The sequence below is a fragment of the Miniopterus schreibersii genome, assembly GCF_964146895.1.
Source record: "Miniopterus schreibersii genome assembly, chromosome: 3".
NCBI classification, from domain to species: domain Eukaryota; kingdom Metazoa; phylum Chordata; class Mammalia; order Chiroptera; family Miniopteridae; genus Miniopterus; species Miniopterus schreibersii.
The window spans coordinates 63,781,615-63,796,824 of record NC_138103.1 but is presented as its reverse complement, the minus strand read 5'-3'; the positions used below and the strand labels follow the sequence as shown (position 1 = coordinate 63,796,824).

Here is a 15,210-nt window from a genome sequence, read left to right as displayed (position 1 = left end):
TTAAATATTTTATGTTCACAGTAACTGTATTGAAAAGTATATAAAGACCACTCATAATCCTAACAGTTAAGGAAGATCACTATTAACAAAGTTATATCCTTTCATCTTTTCTAGGCATATGTGTTTACATATACCCCAACTGTAAAAAAAAAAAGTAGTAATGGGATATGGGTATAGTATAATTCAGTTCTGACACTAATCATTCACAGTTACAGACCCCACAGTTTAAAGGCACAGCCTTCAACAAGACTATCCTCATCTCAGACACTACTCACTAATTCGGGGAGGGCGGCCCTTAGGCCATCTGTACTTCTAACCAACTGGCTACAAATTTGGGGGTTTCCCCAGCTTTTTTTAGGTTCCTAATTGACTACAATGACTCACAGAACTCAGGAAAGCACATATGTAGAGTTTATAAGGGATACAAATCTGGACGAGCCAAATGAAGTGACACATAGGGCAGGGTCTGTGAAGGTTCATTTCTTTCAACTCCCATAGGTGGCCATAGAAATCCTTCAGTGGCTCCTTAATGTGCAATTCAAAGTCACAGCTATTCATTATATTAATATCTGTCCATCTCTTTACCTGGCGTTAAAATAGGTTAGCATTCAGGTTATTCCTTAGGCAAACCCATATTTCCTTGAGTTTCATTTAAAGCAGTGTTTCCTTCAGAATGCCAGTGCTGGGAGTACTTTCCTTGATTCTTTAGCATTGTTTGGCATTGTCATGAAAAACTAAAACCAACAATTTGGTAAGTGACAAATAGTATCATGTTTTTTAATTTTGCATTTCTTTGGTTATCAAGTGTTGATCTTTTTTTGTTTTCCTGTAATAATTGGTATTTGCATATTCTTTTTTTTCCAGTTAACATTTTATGCCTGTTTTTCTATGGTATTTTTTGTATTGATCTGCAAGAGCTCCTTATATTATATACATTGATATTTTTATTATGTTTATATTATAGTTATATATTAATATTTTGAAATGTGTTGCAAATATCTATTCCTAATTTTTCTTTTAACTTTTTTTGTTACACAAAAATGGTATTTGTAAAAATCATCATCTTTTAAGAATGATTTCTTTTTAAATCTTTAAATTATGTTACTTAATTTGTTGTATTTTCTAGAATAAGTTTCTATGTTCCTCCAAATAGTTAAGGTCTACTAAAAATCCTTTTATATACTGTACTTGAATTTCTTTCTAGAGTCTCTTTTCCATTGATAATACATTGTCTGTTCTTATGCCGTAACTAACTTTATAACGAAATGTATTGCCTGGTTTATCAATTAACCCCTCATCATCATTTTTTAGACTACTTGGCTATACCCAATTATTCTTCACTAAAATAGTATTATAACCCTTTTTTAAAAAATGGGAATTATTTCTTTGCAAATGAATGTAATTCTGATCAAAACTACAATGTTTTATAATTTAAAAGAGGGTTTTACTCTTCATGGGGAAGAGTAAATGCTTTGTTTATGAAATAAACAAATGTTATACAATAATTAGGAGAAAGTTTGTGTGGTTGGTATGTCTTGCTATTTATTCATGTCTGTTTTTTTCAGGAAAGTTTTGTAGGGCTTTTGGGGCTTATTTTTTTATCTGGGTTCTACACATTTCTTGTTCAGTTCCCTTCTGGGTGTTTTCTGTTCTATTTTTGTTATTATGAAAGGACATTATTCCTTTTAATAGGTTTTGAGCTTTATTTCTTAATCTTCAAATCTTTGATGCTCTTTTGGTGATTAACATGGTATAGAATTTGTTCCTTTACTCAGATGTTTCATTTCTATACAAAGTGCAGTTTGATAGCTATGATAAAAACTGTCGATAATTACATGTGAATTTTACTTGTTGAAGAGTAAAGTAAATGTGGTTTATTTCTTAGATTCAGATAGAATTATAGTTAACAGTGTTTGACTACAAAGTGCTTTCATTTTCATAAGGTATATTTTAGTCAGCAATACTTTTTTGTTTTAATGTTGATGTGAGTGATTTTGTGCATAGATGCTGTCAAAGGTATCTAAGGTTGATGCTTATTGCTACTTTTTAAACTCATAGTTTCAGTTACCAACGTTATTGTGTCTCATTTTTCCTGGTCCTGAAATATGGATATTTGCCTAAGCAGGTGGCAAAAGTTTGAGTAAACCATATTACTTGTCTCTCCCCATCCTCAGTGTTTTTGGGAAAATAGTATAATATGATTAAGGAATTTTGAAAATCACATACACTCTATTACTCTACCATTCTTCATCTCCTATTTCATGCATATTTCAAATACACATGAAAATACTTTGCATTTAAAAATATATTAAGATGAAATATTAATATAGAACTTGCAGGCATCAAAAGGATGATACGGGAACTACTACAAACAACTCTTCGCATACAAATTTAACAGGCGAAATGGAACCATTCCCTGAAAATCACAATCTACCACAGTTCATACAAGATAATAAATAACCTGAATATTTTTATAACTATTAAAGATACTAGATTTGTAGTTTAAAACCTTTCAAAAAAGAATTCTCTGGGCCCAAATGGTTTCACTGGCAAATTTTACCAAGCATTTGAATAGTAATGCAACTCTACCCAATCTCTTCCAGAAAATAGAAGAGGAACATGTCCAATTTATGTTAAATGGGACTAACAATACCCTAAACCCAAAACTACACAAAAAGAAGAAGAAAAACAGACCAGCATTCTGCATAGATAGATGCAAAAGTCCTCAACAAAATATTGGCAAATTCTAAAATACTAAAAAGAATACTTTTAAAAATTAACAATCATGGCCAAACGGGGCTTATCCTTCCTGATTTAGTATGCACATCAATCAATGTGATCTACCATGTTGAAGGTGTAAAGCAGTGGTTTTTAACGGGGTGATTTTGCCACACAAAAGGACACTTAGCAATGTCCAGAGACATTTTTGGTTGTCACAACTACATAGGGTAATACTAGCATCTAGCAGGTAGAGGTCAGAGATTGTGTTAAACATTCTATGTGGAACAGGACAGCCCACCTAATGGCAGATAATTTTCTGGCTTATAATGTCAAAAGTGCTGAGGTTGAGAAATCCTAGTCTTAAAAAAAAGCATGATCGATACATCAGATGTTGAAAAAGCATTTGGCAAAATATAACATCATACGTGCTAAAAACGCTTAGCAAACTAGGAATAGAAAGGAATTTCTCTAACTTAATAAAGGGCATCTACAAAAACCCTAAAGCCAGTATCTCAGTTAATGGTGAAAGATTGCATGTTTCCCCCTAAAATAGGTAAAAAGGCACGCTCACCACTGCTATTCAACCCAATATAGTAAATCTTAGCTAGTTGTAATAAGGCAAGAAAAAGAAATAAAAGGCATATAGTTTGGAAAGGAAGAAATAAAATTTTCCCCATTCACAGATGATAACATTGTTTATGTAGGAAATTGTATGTAATCTGTTTTTTAAAAACTGTTGGAACTAACAAGTCACTTTCTCAAGGTCACAGGAAATAAGGTCAACCACAGAAGTGAATTATATTTATCTATACAAGCAATGAACAATGGGAAATCCAAATTGTAAAAACAGTAACATTTATAATAACTCCTTCTAAAACAAAATATTTAGGTATAAATCTAACAAAATGTACAGGATTTGTATGCTGACAAATTACAAAACGCTGATGAAAGAAATTATAGACCTAGGTAAGTGTTGTAGACATAACTGTGTTCTTGGATAGGACTACTCAACATAGTAATTATATCAGTTCATCCCAAAGTGATCTATAGATATAACACATGCCTATCAAAATACCAGCAGAGGGTTTTGTTGTTGTTGTAGATTTAAGCAGGCTGGTTCTAATTTATATGGAGGGACAAAGGAGCTGAAATAGCTTAAAACAGTTTTTTTGGGGTGGGGCACAAAACACATTGGAAGAATCACACTACCTGACTTTACAAAGTACTGTAGAGCTGTGGCATGGTATTGTGAAAGGGATAGACTTGTAAATCAATGGAAGAAAATAGAGAATACAGAAATAAACTCATAGTACTTGGTCATTTACTCTTTGTTAAAGCAAATCAATGGAAAACAACAAATGGTATTGGAACAATTGGCCATTCATATGCAGAAAAATGAACCTAGACCTAAGCCTCATACCTTATACAAAGATAAACTCAGAATGGATCTAAATGCAAAACATCCAGAAGAAAACAGAAGAGAAAAATTTTGTAACCTAGAGTTATCCAGAGTGTTATTAGCAATGACACTACAAATAAAAACTGTAACAGATATAAGTAATGATGAATATGAACCATGAAAAAATTTGATAAAATGAATTTCATCAAAGTTAAAAACTACTCTACCAGGTACTATTAAGAGAATGACAAGGCAAGAGAGTATTTAAGAGAAAATATTTGCAAATAACACATCTAACAAAGAACTTGTATCCAGAATACATAAAATACTCTTAAAACTCAATAAACAATTCAATGAATAGATGGGATAAGAAAATAAACAATCCAGTTAATAAATGGGAAAGGGACTTGGACAGTTCGCCAGAGAATAAAGATGGCAAATATAAGCACTTGAAAAGACGTTCAACATCATTTGTCCTTAGGGTAATGCAAATTAAAACCACAGTGAGATACTAATGCATGCTGATGAGACTTACTAAAATAAAGAATACTAACCAAACCCTGGCTGGTAGCTTAGTTGGTTAGAGTGTCATCATCTCCACCACCACCCCCCTTCCCGCCACCAAGGTTCCTGTTCCCATCCCTGGTCAGGGCACGTATAAGAATCAACCAATGAATGCATAAATAAGTGGAACAACAAATCGATGTTTCTCTCTCTCTCCCTCCCCCCACTTCCCTCCCTCTCTCTCAAATCAATAAATTAAAAAAATTTTTTTTTGAATACTAAGGATACCAAGTGCAGGCAGGATACAACGTAATAGGAGCCCTTCCTGTATTGCTGGTAAGAATTCAGAATTGTACAGTCTCTCTGGAAAATTATTTTGCAGTTTCTTATGAAATTAAAGATACCATATGACCCAGCATTCCCACCTCTGGGTATTCTCCCTAGAACAGAATGGTAGTTTTAAAAATAAAAAGTAAAAGAAGAACACACAATACATTATATAAATAATAGTTCCTTTGAATGTTTAAAGATGTCTTTCCTTACTAGTAAACTATTTTTATGAAAACTATGTGCTTGGTTTAGACTGCCTTCTAGATGCACACTTCTCTGTTATCAAAAAAGGTCTTTGCATTGAGATTTAAAAAAAAAATGTAACCGTTACAGAAAATATAGAATATTAGAGGGAAAAGAAACTCTACATCTGTAATCCTACAAGCTTTTTGTCACCACTTTGCATCTGTTAATATTTTTTGGCTTATTACATAATTGCAATGATTCTGTATGTTTTCTCATGTTTAGTTCATAGGTTATTGGTTCTGGTTTTATACAATTTTGATTATTGCTCTTATTTTATAATTTGCTTCTCCAGTTTTATGCAGAACATTTTTGTAGGTGATGAGCATCATTCCAGGGTTTCATATGCTTCATCAAAGTCGCTGTAGGCTTCTTTGTATCTTTAAAGTTCTGGTGACTTTATCCCAGCAGGAAGCCTTTGAGCCCAGCCAGGAGAGAGATTTGGTTTGCTTGATCTTTTCTTTTCTGAGCACGTTTTCCTCCTCCCACGTAAGAGAAACAGAATGAAGATTTCTGTGTGGCTTTATGCTGTTGAGAGTAATAGCTCTCCTTAATGTCTGCAATCAGAAAGTGAATTCCAGAGGTAACCTCTTTTTAGAAGGAGTAAGATGTCCTTATGCAAAGCCAGGTGCAACCCAGTTCTGATATATTACCACTTAGCTTTTAAAAACATCTTAAATGGGCTTGTTTCTGACAAGTATACATGTGTTCAGAGCACTAAGGTTTTTTAAAAATAGATTCAACATGAAACCTTATAAACACCTTCAGAGCTTTTTTTACATATAATGGTCATCATAGAGTATTATTACAGGATTGTTACCCTGATAATGTAAATGGTTATCTTATCAAGAGTCTTATTTTTGCCAGCAGAAGGAGAGAAGAATCTGTTTTAGTGGTGTTTCAATACTGTTCTTAGGGGTATTCCAGTTATTCACAAATAATATTTCTCATTACCTTTCCTATTTCTGAGCTGTTGGGAATTAATTACAGGTAAAATGAATAGCAATTAGATGTAAGAATATGTTCCATCTAAAGATGTTGGAAGACAAAATATTGACTAGGTCTTGTGGTAGGTAACCACCTGAGGCTGAATTAGGACTGGGAGCTACTCCCCAGACATGGTCCTGAAGTGGGGAGCAAGAGACAATCCTATTTGTGAATATGTAGAATGTTTGACTATATCTGTGGTTACAAGTTCAGGTAAAAATGGTAGAGGTAGTAGACTAGGGGCTTAAGCAACTTGGGTACTAGTTTTAACTTTATGACTGTAGGTGTGTCACCTTGCTGTTGAGTTACTGAAACTCCTCAGTTATGCATATATAGAAGGTGTTGATAATGCATATGTTACCTATTCTATAGGATTTCTGGGCAGATAAATAGAGATAACATGGAAAAAGTACTTTGAAAATAATATAACCTCATATAAATGTGAACAACTGTGGTAGTTTTTACATGAGAGGAAAACAAAACAGACCATATATTCGATTAATGTTGCTCTGTGAAGTGGGAGAGACATTCGAATACCTATCATTCTCATTAATTATCATAAAAGCCTTCTGACTAGGTTCTAGATCTCCTTACTTTTTTCACTCTAGGGAATTGAGCCCAAGAACAGTTAAATTTCTTGCCAAAAGTTACGTCAATTATGGGTAAGTAGAATTGGGAATTTAACTCAAAGCTGTCTATATCCAAACCTCCTGATATTTTTTTCCTACAGCACACTACTATATTGATCTTATGGTTGCATAAATATTCTAATACAATTTAAAAAGATGGGCAGAAATTTAAAATGGCAGAATCATTTGATATTCAAACAACATGAGTAGAAACCCAAAAATTGAGATTCAGAGTGAGATTATGAATTGAAAACATTACCTCCTACATTAGAATCTAAGATACTGTTGTATTATATTTTAGAGCCGTTATAAGTAATTTATCATCGGGGTAGGATTTGTGTGTTTATCTTTTGAGTATGTGGTTAGTGAAAGTTAAGCCTTTCAAATTCTTTAGTATCAAGTTTTATGTCTTAATGTCTTTTTAAAAATTATTATTAATAGCTGTGTACGATCGAATGCGAGCTGATCAGAAGAAATTTGGTAAAGCATCTTGGGCAGCAGCTGCTGAACGGATGGAAAAACTCCAGTATGCAGTTTCTAAGGAGACTCTGCAGATGATGAGAGCTAAAGAGATCTGTTTGGAACAGAGGAAACATGCACTAAAAGAAGAGGTAACAAAAACTTGGAAAAATATAAAATTTTTAAAAAATAAAGATTTGATTTTTATTTCTGTACAGACTGACGTTTTTCTGACTCTACAGGCAACTATTATTTTTGCACTGACTTCATGAGATGATAACACTCATGATGGGGCCTATGATTTGAGTTGCCACTGATAGAAGAGTTAGACACACATGGTATTTTCACAGCATCACAGTGTGAATGTAGGCAGCAACACATTAAGACAAAAAGGAGGTCGATGTCAGAATTTCTTTAAAATTTTTATACTATAACGTTCAAAGCTTTTTGACAATTATTAAGAAAGTTTCACTGCCTAGAGAAATTTCGCAAAAATCCTAAGGCAGTAACATTTTGTTAGACTTGATTGTATTCTGCTCACACTGCTACCTTTGGAACTTCCATTTTATTCCTTCTGGAACACAACGGGGTTAATAGAGGTCCAGTTTTCTTGACTGTGCTTCATTAGCACCTCTTCATGGATACAGAAAAGAAAGAGAGTCATAGAAATCCTTGAAAAGGGTTGCTGATATATATGTGTATATATATATTTATTTAAAACATATCTAAAATGATCTTTTAAAAATCAACCACTTTTTTTCATTGCCATCCTGCTCGTCAGTGGTTTTAGTGTTCCTCATAGGGCCCAGTACAGCACTGAATATACTGTTGATGCCCAAGTTGTGCTTGAAAATATTGCAGCCATTAAATATATACTAAATGTATATCTTCTAGGCCATTAGTTTTGAAATACTATTTTATATGTTATTATTAAACTGGGCCAGAACAGATTGCTTTTTATAAAAGGGTGCTTAAGTATCTACACTGGCATTTGCTGAGATTTTTTTAAGTATTGGAAGAAGCAAGTGTTAGGGTCTAGGAGTACAATATTTTTGAAAATAAGGAAAGTATGTAGTTTTAATAGTGAATGAAGATTAAAACTAATGTTAGGGCCCTAGCCGGTTTCGCTCAGTGGTTAGAGCTCTGGCCTTTGGACTGAAGCGTCCTGGGTTTGATTCCAGGCAAGAGCATGTACCTTGGTTGCAGGCTTGATTCCCGGCCTGTCGGGGTGTATGCAGGAGTCAGCCTATCGATGTGTGTCTCTCACATCAATGTTCTCACCCTGTGAAAAGCAACGGTGAAAATATCTTTGGCTGAGGATTAAAAATAAATAAATAAAAACTAGTGTTAGGGATGAATCTAAGTGAGTGTTCAAGATGGCAGGTAGTAAGACTCAATGGTTTAGGCACAGCTATTCAGATTGTGCCTTATAGCCAGAGTTAAAATGCAAAATATTTCAAAGATGAAAAGCAGTCAGATTATTAAATGAATTTTGGGTTGTTTTCCCTTTTCATTTATCCATTTTCTACCTTATTGAGATAACAATGTATTATACATTATTAAGTCACTTTTGGGGGGGGGAATCAGTTTTTTTGAGCCAATATGCCATACATGAAATATTTCTAAAACCAAACTCCTTTATTTCCCCATAGCGGGTCTTCTTTAAATCTCTCCTTTCTGTTAAGGGCCCATGGTTCTTCAAGATGCTCTAGGCTCAAAAACCTTAGGGTCACCCTTAACTTTTCCCTTTCCTTTGCCTCCTTTTTCGGCCTTTTAGAATTCTACCCAATTCAAATATCCCTGCTCAGTTTCTTTATTCAACAAATATTTGTTTAGTGTTTTTAATGTTTTTGCTAGGAATTATAATGGGTGATGGGGATAAGTACATGGTTAATGAATGCCCCCTCCTTTAAACAATAAAAAAGTACAATCATGGTGTTTTGAGTTGTTATAATATGGTGGAGCAAGACATAGGTGATGTGAAAATGAGCTGTGAGATAGTCCCAAAGGTCATAGATGAAGAGAACTGCATGTTCCAAAAATCCCAGTAGGGGCAGGAAGAATCAGCCTAGTTATCTGAAGGAGTAGTGAGAAGAGCAGGTTGGAAAAGTAAGCCAAGTTTAGGGTTGGCCTTCTGTGCCCTGCCAGGAATTTGAATTTTACCCTAAAAACAGTATAGAGCCATTGTAAGATTTAATCAAAGAATGACATGATCAGATTTGTTTTTATGAAATATTCTGGGCAATTATAGAGAATTGATTGGAAGGCCATTCTTAAATCCTTAGCCCATTTTTTTTATACTGGAAACTGTTTTCAAATTTTGTTTCACTGCCGATGGTTGAAAGCAAAGCATTTCTTGTAAATGAGTATAAATACATGGAATTTGGACCCTTAATTCAGTAATGAAAAAGGTTTGAGTTAAAGGCAATAGGGAATTGAGAACTTATGTTTTGGCAACCTGAAATTGCTGCTTTTAAAGCTACTCAGGATTGTAGGGTGTTTCTTGGCAGTTAAGAACTGAGTGAGGGTCAGATCCAGGTTGCACATGCCTGGGCTCCTCCTGAATGTACGTGAGCTTGTGCCTTTGTAGATAGTACTGCAGTCATCTTGCATAGGCTCATAAAGGAGGCAAGAAGTGTGGATTTTTGTTGGGCAGAGGAGAATGAGCTGGGTGAGGCGACTGAATTTATACTAGTTATTTTAAGAGAGCAATTATATTCAAAAGGATTAAATAAGAATAAAATTATTTGATTCTTCATTAGATTTGTAGTACTTTGTAGCCCAAAATGATTTTTAAACCATATTTTGAGACATAATTCACATACCATACAATTTTCCCATTTAAAGTGTACAATTCAGTGGTTTTTAGTATATTAACGGAATTGTGCAACTATTCACAGTCAACTGTAGAACATTTTCGTAACCCCCCCAAAATTAACCTGTGTCTATTAGTAGTCATTCATCTCCCCTTCAATCCTACCCCAGCCCTAGGCAACAACTAATCTACTTAATCTACTTTAAGTTCTAAAACTTTCAAAACTTAAAATTCCAGCACTTTATTGCCTGTGAGGTAGAGTATTACTCTTGGTCTTCATCACATTGACTAGCTTTATTGTTCTAACCAGGCTGACATTGAGTTGTACTGAGAACGTAGGGTGCCTGTAGGAGCTGCTGAGGGTAAGATCTCTGACTGCTTGCTATTGCAGGAACATTGTTCTTACTGGAATTGGTCTAGGGTGGTAGAGGAAGGGCGAGGCTGAAATGGGCCCTGACAATCTGAGGTGATGATTATCTGTGGGGTCATTTTCCCTGGGGCCATCCTGTTACCTTAATAGTATGTTTTATAATGTTCTGTATCATGTTCAAATTCTTCAGAAGTTATGGTAAAACTGTCAGTTCGTCATTCTTGCCAGGTTTATGATTGTTGTGTGTATATAATATATGCATTGTGCTTTTTATATGCATCTGTGATGATGTACTATACCAGTTTTATTGGCATTAATTTAAGGTGACCACATTACTCATGAGAAGGAGAACAAATGTCAGTTATTAAGCCCATCCCAAACAGATGCTTTGCCAGGGAAGACCTTATAATGCAGTGGTACCCTGTGATTTAAGTTATGGGGAGACTTTTGTTCTTTTAAAAAATGTTGCTTATGTTGTATTTCCTTAGGTTATTTTAAAGACAAAAGACTTAATAGAAATTAAGAAAATATTTATTAATATTTGCCATGAGTATAATGCTAAACTTGAAACAAAATTTCTAAATTAGAGCTGAAATACTAAATGTCACCCAGGCAAGCAGAATTCTGTTTGAATTTTAGATTTTCTTTAACTACACTAACTGGTACTTAGGAATAAGTATGATGCTGTTTAATTAACCTTTTTAACTGTTTCTGAGTCTTCATTGTAGCCATTCTTACCCTTTTTAGGTTGCAGACTACTTGTCCTTTTAATAATTTGAAAGCTAGATCTGTAAAATAGATCCAGAAACAGAAGCATGGAACCAGATTGAGGAATCTCAGAGGGAGGTGGGGGTGGGTGGATGGGTAGGGAGAGATTAATCAAAGAACTTCTATGCATAAATGCATAACCCATGGACAGAGACAATAGTGTGGGAAAGGCCTGGGGGTGAGGCAGATGTGGGGTGGAGGGGATCAATGGGGGAAAAAAAGAGGGGATGTCTGTAATACTTTCAACAATAAAGATAGATTTTAAAAATAAATACAAAAAAGGCAATATGAAGCTATAAAAAAATAATAATTTGAAAGCCAGGAACCCTGTACTCAGAGAAATACACATATGCACAGTTTTGCACACAAATATAGTAGGTTCCCAGAACATCTATACCTGAGCCCCTCAACCAGATTGTCCACTGGTGGTGAAATTTTTCCATAAAAAAACTCTTGAAAATATCAAAGCCTTTTTGGCCTGATATTTTTGAAAGGGTGAGGTTAATTAGTTGTGACTACCTTATTCCACTCTTTCAGTAGTATACTCCCCATCAATCGAGATTTAAAAACAATAGCAATCTAACTATCCAAATACATCTTTACTTTCAGGTATCTATTATTTACAGATCACATCAGATACATTTTAAACCACTGGACAAGATTAAATTACATATAATCACACAGGGTTAGGAGTACGATGTAATTTAGAAGTATTATTAAAATAAGAGTTATTAATTAAATATGGGATTTTCTTTACAGTTAGTAATTAAAATACATACTAAGATTAAGGTGCCATCATGAAACAAATCATAGAAAATATATCTCAGTTCACTTGTGGACTGTTATCTTCTGTTAACCATGTTTTGTGGTTAATAGGGAATTAACTAGAAAATGCTTTGGATTCCAGTCCTTAAGGTTGAAAGTTCTAAAAATATATCAATGTGCTTTCTTGTTTTGGCAGAGGATTTTAGCTATTCCCATTTATTTTTTAAAAGCAGATTCTTTGAGGTCATCTCTGTGAATATACAGAAACTTCCAGAATATTGAGCTGATGGTATATACCAATCCTGAGGCTAGTTCCTTCTACTTCATTATTTTGTCTTTCTCCTAAAAGCATATGGCTAAATTATGATTAAGGTTATAGCCCTTTATGTCAGTTTATTTAAGGCATCAAGTATTAAGCAGTTAGCCTGGCCGGCATGGCTCGGGTTGAGCATTGACCTATGACCCAGGAGATCAAGGTTCGATTCCCAGTCAGGGCACATGCCCAGGTTTCGGGCTCCATCCCCAGCAGGGGGAGTGCAGGAGGCAGCCAATCTGACTCTCATCATTGATGTTTCTCTCTCTCTCTCTCTCTCTCTCTCTCTCTCCCCCTCTCCCTTCCTCTCTCTGAAATCAATAAAATGTATATATATTTTAAAAAGTATTGAGCGTTTATAGTATACTGTAGTAGGCATGAGCTTATGATATAGACAGCTATTCAGCAGAACTTCCTTCGGTGATGGAAATGCTCTATGTCTGCATTCTGCGGTAATATTAGCTACTAGGCATTATGTATTGAGCTCCTGAAATGTGACTTATGTGACAGAGGAACAGAAATTTTTTATTTTATTTAAATAGCCACACTGGGTGAATTGCTTAACACCTCTATAAAATAGAAGTAATACATACCTTTTAGAAGAGTTATGAGTCACTTAGCAAAGTGCCTGGCATAGAGGAAGAACTCAGCTATACATATTAGGTATTGTTCTCACCTTTATTAGGTATTGTGCAAGCAGCATGGAAGGGAATACGGGCCGGCGGGGGGGATTCCCATGCTTAAGATGTTTAATTGCATTTCGTATGGGCCTTTCCAAAAGTTTCAACTTCAAGGAACATAGGTGGGGAAGCTGGGGTGCTCGTTGAGGCAGAAATGCTGGTTTTGTGTTTTTAATTTATCAATAAACAGAGTCTGTTTCATATCTGCACACTAGACATTTCAAAGCTTTTAAGTAAAAAAAGCTAGGTTCTACTCTAAAAACTGTAATATTAATTATTAAATTCTATTTTAGTCATCTAAGGTATATTTTGATAGTGGTTACAAAAAAAAGTAAACATGAAAGTTTTAAATGTTTTACGCCCTGTCCTTAATGCTTTATGTGTATTATCTCAGTTCTCAAACATAACCCTTTATAAGCCCATAAGCCATTATCTGAAACCTCCGAGACCAGATATGTTTCAGAATTCTTAGTTTTCCAGATTTTAGAAAGCCAATTTAGGGCATGTAACTACCACACAAGTGTTAGTGTTCCAGTAACAAAACCTAGACATTTACATTAAATGGATAAATGGGGACTCGCATCAAGTCAGATCATATTTTCCTATAAATGGATTGTGAGATTACATTTTGACATCAAAGAAATTATGGCTATTTTCAATTTTAAAAGATTTCTGAAATGTGACATTTTAGATAATTCTGTCAGCTTGTATGTATTTTACGTATTTGTGCAGCTGTTATTAGTGGAACCCCAGGTTTGTCTGGTTCTAAGTCTCATTCTTTCCTTCTCCACATAAAAGGGCTGGTCTTGATGAGCGCTTGCCGAGCTTGCCTTTAATGTTACTCTCTTATGCCGGGCATGATTTTTATGACTACTCTCTGAACCCTTGCTTCATTTCTTGTTTACTGCCATACTCTCTGTAATTTACACAGTTGTAGGTACTCAGTATTTGTTGGCTACTATATTGGCTCAACCCATAGATACTTTGAAAGCTCTGTTTTTCACAACACCTCACAAGTCATGGGGTTTTCTAGCACAGTAGGGTGAAAGGCAGGACGGGCATCATTTGTTGTATAAGTTGCTTTCTATTTGTTTTTATGATATAGTACAGTCATTAAAATAGGTATACGTGAAAACTATAACATTGTGCATGGGGGGAGTGATTATCTGTGGGGTCAGTAGTGTATGATGTTTTATGTGGATATATGGACGTTGACTAGTACTTCATGTACTTCATTTTCTTGCTAGATTTACTGCAAAAACATTTTTCTTTGCTGGCGCTCCCTACTTTTGTGTAGTGGAAAGACCATCCTTGTAGGAATTGGGAGAATTGGGTCTATTTCTAGTTCCAGTGTTGCTGGTACTATGTGTTACATTGGGAAGTCACAGCTTGGTTTGGGGTCGTAATATCCAGGTTTCAGAAGTTTATTTAAAAGGGTGAAAGTTGAGCTGAGTAAACCTTCAAGGCAGCAGAGTTTTCACGGGCACTGATTGTCTTTTTTTTTTGAGCCCTTATCCTACTCTTTAGGCTTCTTGTCCTGGCAAGCACTGTCTCCGAGTATAACAAAGATGTCCCATCTGTGGCACCTTCCTTCTCTGCATGGCTCCATTGCTCAGAATTAGTGCTCCTTGCACTCTGAATTCCCATTCCATTAGTTTTGTGGCTGTCAGCTGAGTTAGGCACCAGGAAAATATCAGTTGGAAATTTCAGATGTTATAGGGAAGAGATTTGGAGCAATGTAATGTAGCCTTCAAATACCTCTCCATGCCTTCCACTGAGGATTTCCCCTCCCTACTGAAGTTTAGATAAACCTCAGAGCACAGCTTTGCCCTCCCAAGATTTCCCTGGCTTGTCTTTACTTCCCTTCTCCTTGGCTTCTCCCATGGAAGTCCTCTGTACAACCCTTTAACTTTTCCTGAGGCCTACCTCTGTCCTGTTGTTTGTTCACTCAGAGGTTGGTATTTAACAGATTTCTTGTCTGTGCCTCTGTCTTTGATGAGGTTTTGTCCTTTTGAACCCAGCCATGGTAAATACACCTCTGGACTCCCTTGCTCTGCATAGAACCCACTAAGCCAGAAAACTGGGGATAAGGTCCATTATTGTAAGAGAATACCCCCTTCCTTTCTCAGTTTGATATTTGATATTCACTGTATTCTGGTATCACTATGCATCTCAAATGTTTTTAAGGTACATGGGCCCTGGGCAGGGATCAGAGTATTGCTCTACT

General features: G+C 35.2%; 1 protein-coding gene across 1 annotated transcript in view; it reads left to right on the top strand.

Annotated features, from left to right (window-relative positions):
* The window catches only part of JMY (junction mediating and regulatory protein, p53 cofactor), a 63,199-nt gene that overhangs the window by 34,632 nt on the left and 13,357 nt on the right, over window positions 1-15,210 (top strand). The window contains exon 4 of the mRNA XM_081133643.1: window positions 7,255-7,424. Coding sequence (XP_080989769.1) covers window positions 7,255-7,424 — 170 coding nt within the window. The remainder of the gene's footprint in view (window positions 1-7,254; window positions 7,425-15,210) is intronic.